This window comes from Panulirus ornatus, chromosome 55 (assembly GCF_036320965.1).
Source record: "Panulirus ornatus isolate Po-2019 chromosome 55, ASM3632096v1, whole genome shotgun sequence".
NCBI lineage: Eukaryota > Metazoa > Arthropoda > Malacostraca > Decapoda > Palinuridae > Panulirus > Panulirus ornatus.
In genome coordinates, this window is record NC_092278.1 from 27,141,381 (window position 1) to 27,163,358 (window position 21,978).

At 42.0% G+C, this 21,978-nt stretch overlaps 1 protein-coding gene across 2 annotated transcripts in view; it reads right to left on the bottom strand.

Annotated features, from left to right (window-relative positions):
- Window positions 1–21,978, bottom strand: part of Pp2A-29B (Protein phosphatase PP2A regulatory subunit A) — a 134,478-nt gene that overhangs the window by 38,498 nt on the left and 74,002 nt on the right. For both annotated transcript variants that reach the window (XR_011716705.1, XM_071693299.1), the window contains exon 10: window positions 13,487–13,629. Coding sequence is in view for 1 of the 2 variants with exons in the window: in XM_071693299.1 (XP_071549400.1) it covers window positions 13,487–13,629 (143 nt within the window). In the remaining variant the exon portion in view is untranslated. The remainder of the gene's footprint in view (window positions 1–13,486; window positions 13,630–21,978) is intronic.

Below are 21,978 nucleotides of genomic sequence, written 5' to 3' on the forward strand. Positions count from 1 at the left end.
GGTGGATGTGCTGGAAATGAGATGTTTGAGGACAATATGTGGTGTGAGGTGGTTTGATCGAGTAAGTAATGTAAGGGTAAGAGAGATGTGTGGTAATAAAAAGAGTGTGGTTGAGAGAGCAGAAGAGGGTGTTCTGAAATGGTTTGGTCACATGGAGAGAATGAGTGAGGAAAGATTGACCAAGAGGATATATGTGTCAGAGGTGGAGGGAACGAGGAGAAGGGGGAGACCAAATTGGACGTGGAAAGATGGGAGTGAAAAAGATTTTGAGTGATTGGGGCCTGAACATGCAGGAGGGTGAAAGGCGTGCAAGGAATAGAGTGAATTGGAATGATGTGGTATACTGGGGTCGACCTGCTGTCAATGGATTGAACCAGGTAATGTGAAGAGTCTGGGGCAAACCATGGAAAGTTCTGTGGGGCCTGGATGTGGAAAGGGAGCTGTGGTTTCGGTGCATTATTACATGACAGCTAGAGACTGAGTGTGAACGAATGTGGCCTTTGTTGTCTTTTCCTAGTGCTAACTTGCACACATGAGGGGGAAGGGGTTGTTATTCCATGTGTGGCGGGGTGGTGACGGGAATGAATAAAGGCAGACAGTATGAATTATGTACATGTGTATATATGTATATGTCTGTGTGTGTATATATATATATGTATGCGTTGAGATGTATAGGTATGCATATTTGCGTGTGTGGACGTGTATGTATATACATGTGTATGTGGGTGGGTTGGGCCATTCTTTCGTCTGTTTCCTTGCGCTACCTTGCTAAAGCGGGAGACAGCGACAAAGGAAAATAAAAGTAAATAAATAAAATAGTATGAATCATGTACATGTGTATATATGTATATGTCTGTGTGTGTATATATATGTATACATTGAGATGTATAAGTATGTATATTTGTGTGTGTGGACGTGTATGTATATACATGTTTATGTGGGAGGGTTGGGCCATTCTTTCGTCTGTTTCCATGCGCTACCTCGCTAACGCGGGAGACAGCGACAAAGTAAATAATATCTATATATATAAATAAAAGTGAATATGAGCAATGTGTTTAGGTTCAGTACGGTTCACGGACAAGTTAATTCGGAGGTAAGTTTGAATGGAGAAAAACTGGAGGAAGTGAATTGTTTTAGATATCTGAGAGTGGAATTAGCAGCGGACAGAACCATGGAAGTGGAAGTGAGTCACCGTGGGGAGGGACTGTTGAAGAATGTGTTGAAGGCGAGAACGTTATCTTGGAGAGAAAATATGGGTAGGTATAAACGCAGCAAATGTTCGAAAAAAGAAAAGACAACTAAACAGGACTCCCAGTTTCTTAAGAGGCAAACTTCCCTATTTTTGTAATGTGGGGTTTCTATGATATATATATATAGTGGATGTTACAGTAATATCAAGAAAGTTCATTGAGTCAAGAGGAGGAATTACAGAACCGCTGAAGAAATGAACATTGTGAGGAGTTTTTGATAGAGATAGACAAAAGCTGGGTTCTGGAGGCATTAAACTTAACCAGATTTTTTCCAGCCCACTGAGATATCCTCTCAAAGTCTGAGTTAACTGATAAAGCTGTGTCGAGAAGAGATGCAGATTGAGTGAGAAAAGGAGCAGAGCTGAAGGATGTGGAGGTATGTAGTGCTGAGTCATCAGTGTATGAGTGCATTAGGTTACTTCTAGAAGAATGGAAATTGTTTATACAAAGAGAAGTGTAGCAGATAGGATAGCTGCTGATGGAGAAATGAAGAGAGGCTGATCCATCAACAGCAACAGAGACATATAAGCCAGAAGTAATAGTAGATATGAGGGAGCAAAGTGAGGGAGGGAAACCAATAGAAGGGACCTCAGATATGAGACTCCTGATGCCACATCCTGTCAAAAGTTTTGGATATAACAAGGGCGAGTACTGAAATTCCTAAATCTTTCAGGGATTGATGACTAGACATTAGTAAGATAAGAAAAAATGTCTATGGATCTCATTTTATGGAAGCAATACAGGTGATCATAGAGAAGACTAAGAGATTCAAGATGTATAAGAGGGATTCAAGGACTCTGGGAATGGTAGATGTCAAAGCAATGAGACGATAGTTAGAGTGGTTAGAACAGTTACACCTTCTTAGGGATGGCATGTACCAACATGTTTTCAAGAAAATGGAAACATTTTGGTTTTTAAACAGAAAAAGAACAGACGCAAGCACAGAAGCAAGTTCAGAGGCACACTCAGTACACTGGGATGAATGTCATCAGGACCATAAGCCTTGCTTATATCAAAACAAAGAAGTACCTTTCAGACGCATCGAAATGATACTATGGGAAGGGGCACAGGATAAGTAAGAGAAACATCAGGGGGTGAAGGAATGTTAAAGTCATCTAAGGTAGAGTCATATGTGAAATGGGGACCAAAGGCAGTTGCTTTGTCTACAGTGAGAGACAGTTATAATACAGTCAGAAGGAATAAAGTGAAGGAAAGGAATGGCAACAGTTATAATACAGTCAGAAGGAATAAAGTGAAGGAAAGGAATGGCAACAGAAGCTGTTAATGATGCCCTTAGCTAAAGACCTAAAAGACCTATTAGTGGATGGTTAGGAGAGGATAGCCAGCATTTTTTTTTTAATAAAGGAAAACTCTGCCTTATGGATAATGTGTTTGCTATGATTACAAAAGAAGTGATAACTACTGAATGTGAGTTGGAGTAAGGAGTGTGTTTCCAAGCCCAATATGCTTGATCCTTGCCTGAAAAGCCCAGAACAGGAATAGTTGAATAATGGATTGGAATAAAAGGGGGTAAATGATTCCATTACCACAACAATAACCTCTGCTGTGTGTGCATCATCACATAAGACACAGCAATTTCCCCAAAGAAAGTAAAAGTCCTCGTAAGTTATTCCAGTCAGCTTTGTTGAGGTGCAACATTTACGTTTAAAAAGGGCTGTTGGAAGGGGAGATGCTATTGAAATGGATACTTATGGATGCCATACTGGTGATCATAGGGAAGACTGAGAGATTCAAGATGACTGAGGATATGGGAGTAAAAGAGGGATTCAAGGACTCTGGAAATGGCAGACGTCAAAGCAACAGTATGGTGGTTAAAGTGGTTACCCTTCTTAGGGATGGGATGTTCCAATGCATGTTTCCAAGAAAATGGAAAAGTTTTGGTGTTTAAACAGAAAAAGAACAGACATGCAAGCACAGAAGCAAGTTCAGAGGCACACTCTTTCAGTACACCAGGATGAATGCTATCAGGACCATAAGCCTTGCTTATATCAAATAAATGAAGTACTTTTCAGACGGATTGAAAAGATATTATGGGAAGGGGCACAGGATTAGTGAGAGAAGCATCAAGGAGTAAAGGAATGTCAGAGGTGAAATGGGAACCAAAGACAATGGCTTTATCTACAGTGAGAGACAGTTATGGTACCATCAGAAGGAATAAAGTGAAGGAAAGGTATGGCAGCAGAAGTTGTCAGTGATACCCTTCGTTAAAGACCAAAAACATATCAGTGGATGGTTAAGAGATGTTATCCAGCATTTTTTGAATAAAGGAAAGCTCTGCCTTATGGATAATGTATTTGCTATGATTACGAGGAATGATAACTACTGACTGTGAGTTGGAGTAAGGAGAGCGTTTCCAAGCCCAATATGCCGGATCCTTGCCTGAAAGGCCCAGAACAGGAATGGTTGAACCATGGATTGAAAGAAAAGGGGGTAAATGCTTCCATTTCCACAACTATAACCTCTGCTGTGTTTGCATCACCACATGAGACACAGCAATCTCCTCAAAGAAAGTAATAGAATTTTCTTAAGTTATTCCAGTCAGCTTTGTTGAATTGCAATATTTACATTTAGAAAGTGCTGATGGAAGGGGAGGTGCCATGAAAATGGATACATTTTGGGAGTGTGGTCTAATGAACCAATTGGGAGCAAGACTGTAAAGTTACAGTGCTAAAGACTACATGTGAATACAGAGGTCAGATATACAAGTGGGGTGGGAGATAATTTGCTCCAATTAATTAAGAATGGAGAATGTGAGGACTTCAATCCCCCACCATCTGTATGGGAGGAATTCAATCGTAACCTATGATGTACAATAAAATCCCCAATGAAAACAATCTCAGCTTCTCAGCCTGCAAATCAGAGGATACCACAGTCTCATTAGCAGGAATTTAGACAGTTGAAGAAAGACACAAAATATGAGAAATTACAGGAGCAATAAGCAGGACACAGGAAAAGTATGGTAGATGGGAGACAGACCTTGAGCCAGACAACATCAAAGTTTGAGGATCAAAGTCCTGGAGATGTACAACATGTGTGTTAATGTTGGAATAGGCATAAATACCATGTCTGAACCAGAATTGCGATAAGAGATTAAAGTCGAACATGAAAAAGGATGTGTGATGTTTCCACGACTGTTTAATTTGTTTACAGCTGGGGAGGTGGGGGAGGTAAATGTGAGATTCTTGGAGAGATGGGTGAGTATGCAGTCTGTAGGGGATATGAGAACCTAGGAAGTGAGTTAATTGTTTGCTACAGACAGCAACACTTAGCAACTGGGTAGCAGAGAAAAGTAAGATATTAGGAGAGGTACTAGACGATGGTGTCAACAGAAGAGAGGCTACTAGAGAGACTACAAATGCTAATAAAGCAAATGGAAAAAGTTGAAGATTTATTAGAGAAGGAAAGGTTGTGGGAGGGCCGATACTAAATAGTCTGAGCCTTCCCTCTCACTGGCAGTGCAATCACATGGGAACCTGAAGATTCTTAGCACCCCATAATACTGGGGACTATCGGCCACAAGTCTGTTCAATTACATGATTACAATGAAAACTACTGTGCAGACAGGAAGAGGCAAGAGAACTAATGTGAAGAAAATAAGTGAGGTCAGAGTAGTTGTATGGTGCTTGTAAGGAAAAGATGGCAAGAATAGCCCAGTAGTCGTTTTGATGAGAGAGAAAGTAAGACCAGCAATCCTAACACAGAGGGGGTAAGATGGTTAAATGCACCACTTTAATATTAAGTTCCTCAGGTAGGATCAACCTGGGTGGCTGCTGTCAACAGCCTACTACATACTATAAATAATATTTTCATGTCTATATTTTGCATACCTCTCAGCCTTTAAAGGCTGTTTTCCTAAATATATGATACCAATTATCAAGAATGAATGATCTACACTAACAATGTTTGAAACAACTACTGACAAAACTATCATAAGAATGTGCAAAATGAAGAACCATCAATCACTTGGAGAATAATTCCTTTATCATAAGGTGCTGCTTCCAACAATGATATAGGTCCACCATAAGAAAAGCACTGTGCATAATAGGCAAATCAACGTAAAATATATTTTTCTGCTACATCGGAGGGATATCACATTGATCATACAATTTTGATGAGCATATACCTAGTGAAGTCCTCAAGACTTGTATCCCCCAAAACTAAGGCAACACGTAGGGTTGGGTCACTGGTTGACCAAGCTGTTGGAAGCTTCAGCCTACAGGCCCACATAGCCCCCACAACCTGGTTGGTCTGGTACACTCTGCTGGTTCTTGTCCAGTGCATTCTTGATTTTTTTCTACTGTGCATTCACAGGTGTTTCCGATAATATCAGCAAAGGTGTTGATGACCCTTGGGCCCCAAAAGTTCAGGGTGTTCTCACTTTTTGTGCATATAATACCTTTAGATTTTACACGTAAAATCTTACAAAGAACAGTTCCTGGGGGATTAAGCTTTTAACCAGGGAGGCACTGGAAATGCCACGGTTTACAACTGTGTGTTGTGATGCACTTGTTGAAATGTTGTACATCCATCTCCCAATTTTTTTTCTGATTATTCTTATCTTTGGCATATTATGTGCAAAGATACCATGGTCGTATCTGTCAAATGCTGCTGCTAAAAAGTCTGTAAATCACATTAGAATTTTCTTTGTTTTCCAAAGCTTCAACAATCCTATGATAGGGGTCAAGCAACTGAGAGGAGCAAGATCTTCCTAACCTGAAACCATGATGTTTTGGGTCATGTACATTGTTCAGTTCCATAAATTCATTCAATTTGTCTCTCAGGAGACAATGATGCATGATTAACATCCTGCAACTGATGCTCCACAACTATACCTCAATGGCCAGAAGAAGTGTTACCAGACTCCACCTGCATGAGATTATTGTACATCGCAAGTGAAAAGGCACCTTTGGCCAAGCAGTATCATTAAAAGTACAGGCTCATCAAAGAACTTATCAGTTTAGAGGAGTTCATCATTTCCCTGTAACTGGAAGTTGTGCACCTTGGGCTGCAAAAGCATCTAAATTGGAGGTTCTGGTTAACAACTGTTCTAAAAAAGAAAGAGAGAAAAAAAGGATCCAGGAGGACTCAATCCATGTCCATGTTTTGCCAGCATAGGTCAGGGCTGGGAGGACTATGCTGTCCCTTAATCCTCTCTTCACTTCCATACTTACATCTCTACCCTTCATTATTCTATTAAGGGACCTAATGACTCTTCTACCCTTTATCGCTCTCTCCCATATCTCTCCTTCCATACCACCAAACTTACCGAAGACAGCTCTTAAATACATAAATTCTCTCAACTCTTCCAGTCTTCCTCCCCCTATACCCAAAGAACAGTTTAGTAAACCTTCTACTTTCATTCTATATGGTTTTACAAAATCTATACTTTCAGTCTGTTTCCTTTCAAACACCATTACTTTACTTTCACTTGCATTTACCTTCAATCAACTACACTTAAACTCATCATAAACACACTTACAACCTTCTGCAACTCCTCTTCACTCTCTGTAAACAACACAGTATCCTCAGCAAACAGGCTTGCCACTGGCCACCATACCTCACCTTACCAACACACTCCATCTCTGCATCCCTTTTCCCTAGTTTTGCTTTTATCTCTATCATCACCCCATACATATACATATCAAAAAGCCCTACCTCACACGTATAAGTACATCAAAACTTTCGCTCAACTCTCCATCCACTCTTGCACATGCATTGGCTCCTCTGCAGAAGGCTTTCACACCATCTAACAGTTGTCCCCCTACCTTATGTATCTTTAACACATCCCATAAAGCATTCCACTCTTCTGTCATATGCTTCTCCAAATCCATAAAAGTTGCATGCAACTTGTTAGCTTTTGCTAAATACTTTTCCACGTTCATCTTGATCACAAGAATTTGATCCACACATCCCTTATCTTTCATAAAACAACCTTGCTCTTCACCTGCTCTGCATCCAGTCACTTCATTTTAAATCAACATTTTTACATACACACTTTTCCTGGTTTACTTACTTGACTTATTCCCCTACAATTGTTACATCCATCCTCAGCAGCTTTTCCAATGAATAAAGGAACAATAATAGCTTTCACCCAATCATCAGGTGCAACCTTGTTTCCATGTTGAATTACATATCAGATTCAACCAATCTATCACACTTTCTCCTCCTTACTTCAGCATTTCACCAACAATCACATCCACTCAGGTGCCTTTCCTTCTTTCAGCCTCATTATTGCCCTTCTTACCTTCCTTTCTGCTATGGGCCCTTGCACTTGTATCCTCTTCCTTCCCTCCTCCATACCCATGCATGTAACAACTGCCGCCTCCCCTTCCACATTCATCAGTTCTTTAAAATGTTCTATCCAACTTCCATTCGCTTCCTACTTTTTGATAAAGCAACTCACCTTCCTCAATTCTCACATTAATATTTCCACTCTTATATTCCTCTTTCCTTTTTCATTTCCTTCCAGTACAGTTTCTTAATTTCCCTAAACTTTTCACTTAACTCCTTCCAAAATCTTCACCTACTCTTTCTTTGCTTTCCTCTATCAGCTTCTTAACATTCCACCAATATATTTCACATTCTTCCCTCCTCTGCTGAACATCCACTGGTGCATTCCTATTGAGTAATCTACCGAATGCCCTTTTCTTCTCTTCCACTGCATTTCCAATCTCTTCCATCCACCATACATTACCCTTTTTATCATAATATCTCACAACTTTGTATCCACCTACTCACTGTTCAACCTTTAATAATATTTCTCAAAACATTTCAAATACCTCATTCACACACGACTGCATCCTTACATTCACTGACTTCCATCGAAGCTTTCAGTTGCATTCCTTTCAAACTCCTCCTTGCATTCTTTCTGATTCATCTTCTTGCATGCCAACACTTCTACCTCTCAATTCTTCCTTACATCATACCTCCAATTCTCAATGATCCTCACCCCCATCAGAACTGCAAAATGATCAGTCTTCAAAAAATCCTCTCATAACTCTAGTATCTAACATGGCTTTTCTCAATCTTTTATCCACTGCCACACAGTCGATCAAAGCCTTTTGCTCTTCTCTTCCATCATTCCTCATCCATGTATATCTGTGAATCATCTTGTGCTGAAAAAAGGTGCTTGCAAGGAATTAACCCCTCTCATCACAAATATCCACAAGATAAATACTCATTTATTCTGAGCACTTGCCATTTACCACCTATCTCACTAATTTTATCAAATCCTACTTTAGCATTCATATCACCCAATACGACCACGTTTCTCTCATTCTCTAAACCATTCATACGGTCATTCAAATCTCTCCAGAAAAGCTTCATTCCATCCCTCCCTTGTAATTCTTCATATTCACAGGTGCATATACATATACCCATGCATACTTCACAATCCGAAGATTTTCTTTCACTCACTCTATTCTTAATTCATTCCATCAATGCTCTGTAACACCCTCCTACACTCTCGGTGATAGCAGAATTGTACAACCTGCTTTCCCTTTTCCCGATAATTTTCACTCATTGCTGTCCATCCAGACCACTACTTCCATGACCTCCCATGACTTACATTCATCATTTCCATTTTCACTCCATACATCCTATCCAAGGATATGGGTTTCTCCAATCCCTAGCACATCCAAGCTACAACTTCTAAACTTCTCCACAAGCTCCCTCCATATACTCTCACCAGTCATCCCATTTACATTCGGTGCCATTTATGCCATCGCCCTCAATCACTCACCTCTTTTACTCCTTAGTGTAACTGGCAGACTCCAGTGCTGCATCTTAGCCTTTTGTGCCAAACCCTTGACAGGTCACTGGCAGAGGGGAACTCCAGCACAGGCTCCAAAAAACTAAAGTCACAGTGCACCTCGGGTGTCTCTAAATTGAAAAGGATTGCCCTGATGGAGTTGGGCAACACTTCCCCTTTACTTCCATCCCTAAGGGGTGTATTGACAAGGTCACCATGAGAAGGCAGGGTGACACTTGGATATGCAACAATAACTAGAGTATCCCCTTAAGGTATTGAAACTTGACAACTTTACCCGATTTCGAGCATTTTCACTTTTCACAACAGCAGCAGCATCTAACCTCACTGGTTATGATACTGCCATTGATAAATAGATTTTTTTTTTTTTATACTTTGTCGCTGTCTCCCGCGTTTGCGAGGTAGCGCAAGGAAACAGACGAAAGAAATGGCCCAACCCCCCCCATACACATGTATATACATACGTCCACACACGCAAATATACATACCTACACAGCTTTCCATGGTTTACCCCAGACGCTTCACATGCCTTGATTCAATCCACTGACAGCACGTCAACCCCGGTATACCACATCGCTCCAATTCACTCTATTCCTTGCCCTCCTTTCACCCTCCTGCATGTTCAGGCCCCGATCACACAAAATCTTTTTCACTCCATCTTTCCACCTCCAATTTGGTCTCCCTCTTCTCCTCGTTCCCTCCACCTCCGACACATATATCCTCATGGTCAATCTTTCCTCACTCATTCTCTCCATGTGCCCAAACCACTTCAAAACACCCTCTTCTGCTCTCTCAACCACACTCTTTTTATTTCCACACATCTCTCTTACCCTTACGTTACTCACTCGATCAAACCACCTCACACCACACATTGTCCTCAAACATCTCATTTCCAGCACATCCATCCTCCTGCGCACAACTCTATCCATAGCCCACGCCTCGCAACCATACAACATTGTTGGAACCACTATTCCTTCAAACATACCCATTTTTGCTTTCCGAGATAATGTTCTCGACTTCCACACATTCTTCAAGGCTCCCAGAATTTTCGCCCCCTCCCCCACCCTATGATCCACTTCCGCTTCCACGGTTCCATCCGCTGCCAGATCCACTCCCAGATATCTAAAACACTTCACTTCCTCCAGTTTTTCTCCATTCAAACTCACCTCCCAATTGACTTGACCCTCAACCCTACTGTACCTAATAACCTTGCTCTTATTCACATTTACTCGTAACTTTCTTCTTCCACACACTTTACCAAACTCAGTCACCAGCTTCTGCAGTTTCTCACATGAATCAGCCACCAGCGCTGTATCATCAGCGAACAACAACTGACTCACTTCCCAAGCTCTCTCATCCCCAACAGACTTCATACTTGCCCCTCTTTCCAAAACTCTTGCATTTACCTCCCTAACAACCCCATCCATAAACAAATTAAACAACCATGGAGACATCACACACCCCTGCCGCAAACCTACATTCACTGAGAACCAATCACTTTCCTCTCTTCCTACCCGTACACATGCCTTACATCCTCGATAAAAACTTTTCACTGCTTCTAACAACTTTCCTCCCACACCATATATTCTTAATACCTTCCACAGAGCATCTCTATCAACTCTATCATTGATAAATAGATAAAGAATATAATAGGGTTGGCAGAGATGCTTTGATGGTGTTAAAATATATGGCATGAGTGGAAAACTATTGGAAGCATTGAGGAATTTTTATTGAAAGAGTAAAATATATGTGAGAGCAGGATGAGAGAAGAGAGAGTGATTCTATGTGGGGCTGAGTCTAAAGCAGGGGTGTGTGATGTCACCAAGGCTGTTTAACTTGTTTATGGCTGTGGTGATCAGGGAGGTAAATTGAAGGGTCTTGGAGAAAAGGGGCAGGAATACAGTCTGCAAAACATGAAGGGGGGGCCTGGAAAGTGAGTCAGTTATTGTTTGCTGATGACAGCACTGGTGGCAAATTCGAGAGAAGCTGCAGAATCTGTGTCTGAGTTTGGGAGAGTGTGAAGGGAGACAGCTGAGAGTAAATGTGAAGAAAAAAGGTAATTACATTTAGTAGTGCTAAAAGATGGGTTGAAGGGTTGGTCTGAATAGTGAGAACTCAGAGGCCGTGAAGTATCTTTCATACCTTAATGCAGACTTGGCAGCAAATAAAACCATGGAAGCTGAGGTGAGTCATATGGTAGGTGACTGGGTAAATGTTCTAAAAGCAATGACGAATGTGTGGAAGAAAGGTCAATATCAAGAAGGGCAAAAATGGGTATGTTTGAGGGTATAATAGTCCACATGATGTGGAAGGTATTAAGAATATATGGTGTGGGAGGCAAGTTGTTAGAAGCAGTGAAAAGTTTTTATCGAGGATGTAAGGCATGTGTAAGTGTAGGAAGAGAGGAAAGTGATTGGTTCTCAGTGAATGTAGGTTTGCGGCAGGGGTGTGTGATGTCTCCATGGTTGTTTAATTTGTTTATGGATGGGGTTGTTAGGGAGGTGAATGCAAGAGTTTTGGAAAGAGGGGCAAGTATGAAGTCTGTTGTGGATGAGAGAGCTTGGGAAGTGAGTCAGTTGTTGTTCGCTGATGATACAGTGCTGGTGGCTGATTCATGTGAGCAACTGCAGAAGCTGGTGACTGAGTTTGGTAAAGTGTGTGAAAGAAGAAAGTTAAAGAGTAAATGTGAATAAGAGCAAGGTTATTAGGTACAGTAGGGTTGAGGGTCAAGTCAATTGGGAAGTAAGTTTGAATGGAGAAAAACTGGAGGAAGTAAAGTGTTTTAGATATCTGGGAGTGGATCTGGCAGCGGATGGAACCATGGAAGCGGAAGTGAATCATAGGGTGGGGGCGAAAATCCTGGGAACCTTGAAGAATGTGTGGAAGTCGAGAACATTATCTCGGAAAGCAAAAATGGGTATGTTTGAAGGAATAGTGGTTCCAACAATGTTGTATGGTTGCGAGGCGTGGGCTATGGATAGAGTTGTGCGCAGGAGGGTGGATGTGCTGGAAATGAGATGTTTGAGAACAATGTGTGGTGTGAGGTGGTTTGATCGAGTAAGTAATGTAAGGGTAAGAGAGATGTGTGGAAATAAAAAGAGCGTGGTTGAGAGAGCAGAAGAGGGTGTTTTGAAATGCTTTAGGCACATGGAGAGAATGAGTGAGGAAAGATTGACCAAGAGGATATATGTGTCGGAGGTGGAGGGAACGAGGAGAAGTGGGAGACCAAACTGGAGGTGGAAAGATGGAGTGAAAAAGATTTTTTATGATCGGGGCCTGAACATGCAGGAGGGTGAAAGGAGGGCAAGGAATAGAGTGAATTGGATCGATGTGGTATACCGGGGTTGACGTGCTGTCAGTGGATTGAATCAGGGCATGTGAAGCGTCTGGGGTAAACCATGGAAAGTTGTGTGGGGCCTGGATGTGGAAAGGGAGCTGTGGTTTCGGGCATTATTGCGTGGCAGCTAGAGACTGAGTGTGAACGAATGGGGCCTTTGTTGTCTTTTCCTAGTGCTACCTCGCACACATGAGGGGGGAGGGGGAAGGTATTCCATGTGTGGTGAGGTGGCGATGGGAGTGAATGGGGGCAGTGTGAAATGTGTGCATGGATATATATGTATGTGTCTGTGTATGTATATATATGTGTACATTGAGATGTATAGGTATGTATATTTGCATGTGTGGACGTGTGTGTGTATACATTGTGTATGGGGGTGGGTTGGGCCATTTCTTTCGTCTGTTTCCTTGCGCTACCTCGCAAACGCGGGAGACAGCGACAAAGCAAAATAAATAAATATAAAATGATGTACACATGATGTACGGATGCAAGGCACAGCCTATGGATGAGAATATATAGAAGAGGAAGAATGTGCTGGAAATGAAATATTTGAGGACAGCATGGTGTGAGGAAGGTTGATTAAGTAATGATAGGGTAAGAAAAAGGTGTGGTGCTAATTAGAGAGTGGCTAAGAAAGCTGAAGGGGGTGAGCTGAAATAGTCTGGACGTATGGGGAGAACAAGTGAAAAGAGAGGTTGACAAAAAGGATAAGTTTGTCAGAAGTGGAAGGGTCAAGGAGAAGAGAGAGACCAAACTGGAGAGGATGGAATGAATAAGATTTTGAGTGCTTTGGGCTTGAATATGCAGGAAGGTGAAAGCTCTGCATGGGATAAAGTGAACTGAATTGATGTTGTATACTGAGGTCAATGCACTGAACCAGGACATATGAAGCTGGCAGGAGACACCACATGGGGCCTGGTCATGAAAGGTGCTGTGGTTTCCAAGCATTACATATGACAGCAAGGGAATGGATGTGAGTCCTCTTTTTATATCTGATCCTGGTGCTAACTCACTAATGTGGGAAATGGACAACAAGTATGAAGGAAACATGAACATTTAGCTCTACCTCTCAATACCTGCAAGAAAGTCATCAAAAGGCTATCAACTTACTCCTTTTCAATATGGGGTCCAATTATTTGAAGAGTTTTAGCCACATTGAATCTCACATTGGGCACATTATCATTGGCCATCGCTAGTACTGTGGGTAGCAGTGTTTTGGTGGTTAAGTCCTTGCCACAAACTTCTCCAACAACCTGGAAAAAATAATAATAATACTGAGGAAAAAAACAAATGTTACATGAGCCACTTAAAATGGACAACAAATTATGCAAGAAAAACTTTCTTGTTAACTTCAGTCATTGTTCTTTTTGCAAATCATCAAAATAACAAGGATCTGGTGGAATGATACAGGAACTAGATAATTGACACAAACTGAGGGGAGAAAAAAATCAAAAGATGGAAAGCCTGAAGGTGAGTCAGTTGTTCCTTGCTAGTGGCACAGCTCTTGAGGCAGAATCAAGTAAGAACCTGCAGAAGCTGGTGTCTGAGTCTGGGAGAGTATGTGAAAGGAGAAAATTAAGAGTAAATGTGAATAAAAGCAAATTCATTAGGTTTAACAGGGGAAAGAGAAAGGTCAGTTGGGGGTCTGAGTTTGAATGGATAAAAGAGAGAGAGAGCAAAGTGTTTTAAATAACTGGGAGTAATCATGCTAGCAAATGGAGCCATGAAAGCAGAATAGAACTGGTGAGGTGGGGGATGGTTCTTGGTGCACAAATGTGTGGAAAGAGATCACTTTCTTTAAGGGCAAAGATGGGTATATTCGATGGTATTGTAGTCTCACGGGTGATCTATGGATACGAGGCACAATCCTTCGATAAAAGTGTACAAAAGAGGGTGAATGTATTGGAAATGAAGTGCTTCAGATGAGTATGTAGTGTAAGGAGGGTTGACTGAGCAAGAAATAACTGGTATCACCTACCTATTTTTTCTAAAGTAAGATCCAAAAACCATACTTTCTCCCCTATCCTCAGGGATAATATATATACATATGCCCACAAGTTTGTTGAGTATTCCTGGGAAATTGTATGGGAGAGAACTGATTGAGAGGGCGAAGGCATGTACAAGAGCATCAGATTGGGGAAGAGCAGTGTGGTTTCAGAAGTGATAGAGGATGTGTGGTTCAGGTGTTTGTGTTGAAGAATATATTTATTCATTTATTATACTCTGTCGCTGTCTCCCACGTCAGTGAGGTAGCGCAAGGAAACAGATGAAAGAATAGCCCAACCCACCCACATACTCATGTATATACATAAACGCCCACACATGCACATATACATACCTATACATTTCAACATATAAATACACAGGTGTTTGCTTTGAAGAATGTATGTGAGAAATACTTAGAAAAGCAAATGGATTTGTATGTAGCATTTATGGATCTGGAGAAGGCATATGACAGAGTTGATAGAGATGCTCTGTGGAAGGTATTAAGAATGTATGGTGTGGGAGGAAAGTTGTTAGAAGCAGTGAAAAGTTTTTATCGAGGATGTAAGGCATGTGTACGTGTAGGAAGAGAGGAAAGTGATTGGTTCTCAGTGAATGTAGGTTTGCGGCAGGGGTGTGTGATGTCTCCATGGTTGTTTAATTTGTTTATGGATGGGGTTGTTAGGGAGGTAAATGCAAGAGTTTTGGAAAGAGGGGCAAGTATGAAGTCTGTTGGGGATGAGAGAGCTTGGGAAGTGAGTCAGTTGTTGTTCGCTGATGATACAGCGCTGGTGGCTGATTCATGTGAGAAACTGCAGAAGCTGGTGACTGAGTTTGGTAAAGTGTGTGGAAGAAGAAAGTTAAGAGTAAATGTGAATAAGAGCAAGGTTATTAGGTACAGTAGGGTTGAGGGTCAAGTCAATTGGGAGGTGAGTTTGAATGGAGAAAAACTGGAGGAAGTGAAGTGTTTTAGATATCTGGGAGTGGATCTGGCAGCGGATGGAACCATGGAAGCGGAAGTGGATCATAGGGTGGGGGAGGGGGCGAAAATTCTGGGGGTCTTGAAGAATGTGTGGAAGTCGAGAACATTATCTCGGAAAGCAAAAATGGGTATGTTTGAAGGAATAGTGGTTCCAACAATGTTGTATGGTTGCGAGGCGTGGGCTATGGATAGAGTTGTGCGCAGGAGGATGGATGTGCTGGAAATGAGATGTTTGAGGACAATGTGTGGTGTGAGGTGGTTTGATCGAGTGAGTAACGTACGGGTAAGAGAGATGTGTGGAAATAAAAAGAGCGTGGTTGAGAGAGCAGAAGAGGGTGTTTTGAAGTGGTTTGGGCACATGGAGAGGATGAGTGAGGAAAGATTGACCAAGAGGATATATGTGTCGGAGGTGGAGGGAGCAAGGAGAAGAGGGAGACCAAATTGGAGGTGGAAAGATGGAGTGAAAAAGATTTTGTGTGATCGGGGCCTGAACATGCAGGAGGGTGAAAGGAGGGCAAGGAATAGAGTGAATTGGAGCGATGTGGTATACCGGGGTTGACGTGCTGTCAGTGGATTGAATCAAGGCATGTGAAGCGTCTGGGGTAAACCATGGAAAGCTGTGTAGGTATGTATATTTGCGTGTGTGGACGTATGTATATACATGTATATGGGGGGGGGGGGCCATTTCTTTCGTCTGTTTCCTTGCGCTACCTCGCAAACGCGGGAGACAGCGACAAAGTATAAAAAAAAAAAAAAAAAAAAAAAAAAAATACACAGACATATACATATATGCACATGTACATATACATACATGCTGCCTTCATCCATTCCACTGCCACCCTTCCATACATGAAATGGCACCCCCCTCCCCCCGCATGCGCATGAGGTAACACTAGGAAAAGAAAACAAGGCCACATTCATTCACACTCAGTCTCTAGCTGTCATGTGTAATGCACCTAAACCACAGATCCCTTTCCACACCCAGGCCCCACAAAACTTTCCACGGTTTACCCAGGATGCTTCACATGCCCTGGTTCAATCCAATGATAGCACGTTGACCCCTGTATACCACATCGTTCCAATTCACTCTACTCCTTGCACACATTTCACCCTCCTGTATGTTCAGCCCCCGATCGTTCAAAATCTTTCTTTCACACTCAGTCTCCAGCTGTCATGTTTAATGCACCGAAACCACAGCTCCCTATCCACATCTGGTACAACAGACCTTTACGAGGTATACCACATGTGCTTCACATGCCCTGGTTCAGTCCATTGACAGCACTTCGACCCCAGTATACTACATCGTTCGAATTCACTCTATTCCTTGCACGCCTTTAACCCTCCTATATGTTCAGGCAATGATTGCTCAAAATCTCTTTCACTCCATCCTTCCATCTCCAAATTGGTCTCCTGCTTCTCCTTCTTCCCTTCATCTCTGACACATATATCTTCTTTGTCAATGTTTCCTCACTCATTCACTCCATATCTCCAAAACATTTCAACACACCCTCTTCTGCTCTCTCAACCACACTATTATTTCCACACATCTCTCTTACCCTCTCTTTATGTACTTGATCAAACCACCTTACACCACATATTGTCCTCAAACATTTAATTTCCAACACATCCACCCTCCTCTGTACAACCCTATCTATAGCCCATGCCTCGCAACAATATAACATTGTTGGAACTACCATTCCTTCAAACATACCCATTTTGGCTCTCTGAGGTAACATTCTCTCCTTCCACACATTCTTCATCACTCCTAGAACCTTCAACCCCTCCCCCACCTCGTGACTCACACCCGCTTCCATGGTTCCATCTGCTGCTAAGTCCACTCCCAGATACCTAAAACACTTCACTTCCTCCAATTTTTCTTTATTCAAACATACATCCCAATTAACTTATTCACATTTACTCTCAACTTTCTCCTTTCACACACTTCTCCAAACTCAGTCACCAACCTCTGCAGTTTCTCACCCAAATCAGCCACAAGAGATGTATCATCAGCAAACAACAACGGACTCTCTTCCCAGGCCCTCATCGACAACAAACTGCATACTCACCCCTCTCTCCAAAACTCTTACATCCTTGGTAAAACTTTTCACTGCTTCTAGCAACTTACCTCCCACACCATATACTCTTAAAACTTTCCCGAAAACATCTCTATCAACCCTATTATATGCCTTCTCCAGATTCAAAAATGCTACAAACAAATCCATCTGTTTTTCTAAGTATTTCTCACATACATTCTTCAAAGGAAACACATCCTCTACCACTTCTGAAATCACACAGCTCATTCCTAATCTGATGCTCCGTACATGCCTTCACCCTCTCAATTAATAGCCTCCCACATAATTTTCCAGGAATACTCAACAAACTTATGCATCTGTAGTTGGAACACTCACCTTCATACCCTTTGCCTTTGTACAATGGCACTATGCATGCATTCTGCCAATCCTCGGGCATTTCCCCATGATCCATCCATACCATGAATATTTTTACAAACCAATCAACAACAAAGTCACCGCCATTTCAAATAAATTCCACTGCAATAACATCCAAAACCACTGCCTTGCCAGATTTCATCTTCCACAAAGGTTTCACTACCTCTTCTCTCTTTACCAAGCCATTCTTACTAACCCTCTCACTTCACACACCACCCCAACCAAAACACCCTGTATCTGCCACTCTATCATCAAACACATTCAAAACACCTTCAAAATACTCACTCTATCTCTTTCTCACTTCACCACTACCTGTTATTACCTCCCCTCTTGCCCCCTACACCAATGTTCCCATTTGTTCTCGTCTTGTGCACTTTTCTTACTTCCTTCCAAAACATCTATTTACATAATCATATTATATCATACTTAATCACTGTTTCCCGTGTCAGTGAGGTAGCGCAAGGAAACAGACGATGGCCCAAACACTCATGTACACACATATACATAAACGCCCATACAAGCACAGATACTTACATATACATTTCAAGGACGTAAGGGGAGTGGAGGAGGAATAGGATGTATTTAGGGAAGCATTGATGGCTTGTGCAAAAGATGCTTATGGCATGAGAAGCGTGGGAGGTAGGCAGATTGGAAGCAGTGAGTGGTGGGATGAAGAAATAAGATTATTAGTGAAAGAGAAGAGTGAGGCATTTGGACGATTTTTGCAGGGAAATAGTGTAAATGACTGGAAGATGTATAAAAGAAAGAGGCAAGAGGTAAAGAGAAAGGTGCAAGAGGTGAAAAAGAGGGCAAATGAGAGTTGGGGTGAGAAATTATCATTAGATTTTAAGGAGGATAAAAAGATGTCTTCTTCTGTTTCCCATTTTTTAGAAAGTTAAAAAAAAAAAAAAAAAATACGAGGGGAGGATTTCTGAAAAGTTTTTATCGAGGATGTAAGGCATGTGTACGTGTAGGAAGAGAGGAAAGCGATTGGTTCTCAGTGAATGTAGGTTTGCGGCAGGGGTGTGTGATGTCTCCATGGTTGTTTAATTTGTTTATGGATCGGGTTGTTAGGGAGGTGAATGCAAGAGTTTTGGAAAGAGGGGCAAGTATGAAGTCTGTTGGGGATGAGAGAGCTTGGGAAGTGAGTCAGTTGCTGTTCGCTGATGATACAGCGCTGGTGGCTGATTCATGTGAGAAACTGCAGAAGCTGGTGACTGAGTTTGGTAAAGTGTGTGAAAGAAGAAAGTTAAGAGTAAATGTGAATAAGAGCAAGGTTATTAGGTACAGTAGGGTTGAGGGTCAAGTCAATTGGGAGGTGAGTTTGAATGGAGAAAAACTGGAGGAAGTTAAGTGTTTTAGATATCTGGGAGTGGATCTGGCAGCGGATGGAACCATGGAAGCGGAAGTGGATCATAGGGTGGGGGAGGGGGCGAAAATTCTGGGAGCCTTGAAGAATGTGTGGAAGTCGAGAACATTATCTCGGAAAGCAAAAATGGGTATGTTTGAAGGAATGGTGGTTCCAACAATGTTGTATGGTTGTGAGGCGTGGGCTATGGATAGAGTTGTGCGCAGGAGGATGGATGTGCTGGAAATGAGATGTTTGAGGACAATGTGTGGTGTGAGGTGGTTTGATCGAGTAAGTAACGTAAGGGTAAGAGAGATGTGTGGAAATAAAAAGAGCGTGGTTGAGAGAGCAGAAGAGGTTGTTTTGAAATGGTTTGGGCACATGGAGAGAATGAGTGAGGAAAGATTGACCAAGAGGATATATGTGTCGGAGGTGGAGGGAACGAGGAGAAGAGGGAGACCAAATTGGAGGTGGAAAGATGGAGTGAAAAAGATTTTGTGTGATTGGGGCCTGAACATGCAGGAGGGTGAAAGGAGGGCAAGGAATAGAGTGAATTGGAGCGATGTGGTATACCGGGGTTGACATGCTGTCAGTGGATTGAATCAAGGCATGTGAAGCGTCTGGGGTAAACCATGGAAAGCTGTGTAGGTATGCATATTTGCGTGTGTGGACGTATGTATATACATGTGTATGGGGGTGGGTTGGGCCATTTCTTTCGTCTGTTTCCTTGTGCTACCTCGCAAACGTGGGAGACAGCGACACAAAAAAAAAAAAAAAAAAAAAAAAAAAAAAAAAAAAAAGATGTCTTGGAAGGAGGTAAATAAAGTGCGTAAGACAAGAGAACAAATGGGAACATAGGTGAAGGGAGCTAATGGGGAGGTAATAACAAGTAGTGATGATGTGAGAAGGAGATAAAGTGAGTATTTTGAAGGTTTGTTGAATGCATTAGATGATAGAGTGGCAGATATAGGGTGTTTTGGTTGAGGTGGTGTGTGAAGTGAGAGGGTCAGAGAGAATGATTTGGTAAACAGAGAAGAGGTTGTGAAAGCTTTGCGGAAGATGAAAGCTGGCAAGGCGGTGTGTTTGGATGGCATTGCAGTGGAATTTATTACAAAAAGGGGTGACTGTATTCTTGACTGGCTAGTGAGGATATTCAATGTATATATGGCTCATGGTGAAGTGCCTGAGGATTGGTGGAATGCATGCATTGTGCCATTGTACAAAGGCAAAGGGGATAAAAGTGAGTACTCAAATTACAGAGGTATAAGTTTGTTCAGTATTCCTGGGAATTATATGGGAGGGTATTGATTGAGAGGGTGAAGGCATGTACAGAGCATCAGATTGGGGAAGAGCAGTGTGGTTTCAGAAGTGGTAGAGGATGTGTGGATCAGGTGTTTGCTTTGAAGAATGTATGTGAGAAATACTTAGAAAAACAAATAGATTTGTATGTAGCATTTATAGATCTGGAGAAGGCATATGATAGAGTTGATAGAAATGCTCTGTGGAAGGTATTAAGAGTATATGGTGTGGGAGACAAGTTGCTAGAAGCAGTGAAAAGTCTTTATCAAGGATGTAAGACATGTGTACAAGTAGGAAGGGAGGAAAGTGATTGGTTCCCTGTGAATTTCGGTTTGCGGCAGGGGTGCGTGATGTCTCCATGGTTGTTTCATTTCTTTATGGATGGGGTTGTTAGGGAGGTGAATGCAAGAGTTATGGAGAGAGGGGCAAGTATGCAGTCTGTTGTGGATGAGAGGGCTTGGGAAGTGAGTCAACTGTTGTTCGCTGATGATTCAGCGCTGGTGGCTGATTCATGTGAGAAACTGCAGAAGCTGGTGATTGAGTTTGGTAGTGTGAGAAAGAAGAAAGCTGAGAGTAAATGTGAATAAGAGCAAGGTTATTATGTACGGAAGGGATGAGGGACAAGTCAATCGGGAGGTAGGTTTGAACGGAGAAAAACTGAAGGAAGTGAAGTGTTTTAGATATCTGGGAGTGGATTTGGCAGCAGATGGAACCATGGAAGTGAAAGTGAGATACAGGGTAGGGGAGGTGGGCGAAGATTCTGGGAGCGTTGAAGAATGTGTAGAAGGCGTGAACATTATCTCGGAAAGCAAAAATGGGTATTTTTGAAGGAACAGTGGTTCCAACAATGTTATATGGTTGCGAGGTGTGGGTTACAGATAGGGTTGTGCAGAGGAGGGTGGTGCTGGAAATGAGATGTTTGAGGAATATGTAGAGTGAGTGGTTTGATTGAGTAAGTGATGAAAGTGTAAGAGAGATGTGTGGTAATAAAAAGTGTGGTTGAGACAGAAGAAGAGGGTGTATTGAAATGGTTTGGTCACATGGAGAGAATGAGTGAGGAAAGATTGACAAAGAGGATATATGTGTCAGAGGTGGAGGGAACAAGGAGAAGTGAGAGACCAAATTGGACGAAGAAGGATGGAGTGAAAAAGATTTTGAGTGATTTGGGCCTGAACATGCAGGAGGGTGAAAGGTGTGCAAGGAATAGAATGAACTGGTACAATATGGTATACCGGGGTTGACGTGCTGTCAATGGATTGAACCAGGGCATGTGAAGCGTCTGGGGTAAACCATGGAAAGTTTTGTGGGGCCTGGATGTGGAAAGGAAGCTGTGGTTTTGGTGCATTATACATGACAGCTAGAGACTGAGTGTGAATGAATGTGGCCTTTGTTGTCTTTTCCTATAGCTACCTCGCGCATGTGCAGGGGGAAGGGGGTGTCATTTCATGTGTGGTGGGGTGATGACGGGAATGAATATGGCAGCAAGTATGAATTATGTACGTGTATATATGTATATGTCTGTGTATGTATATATATATATATA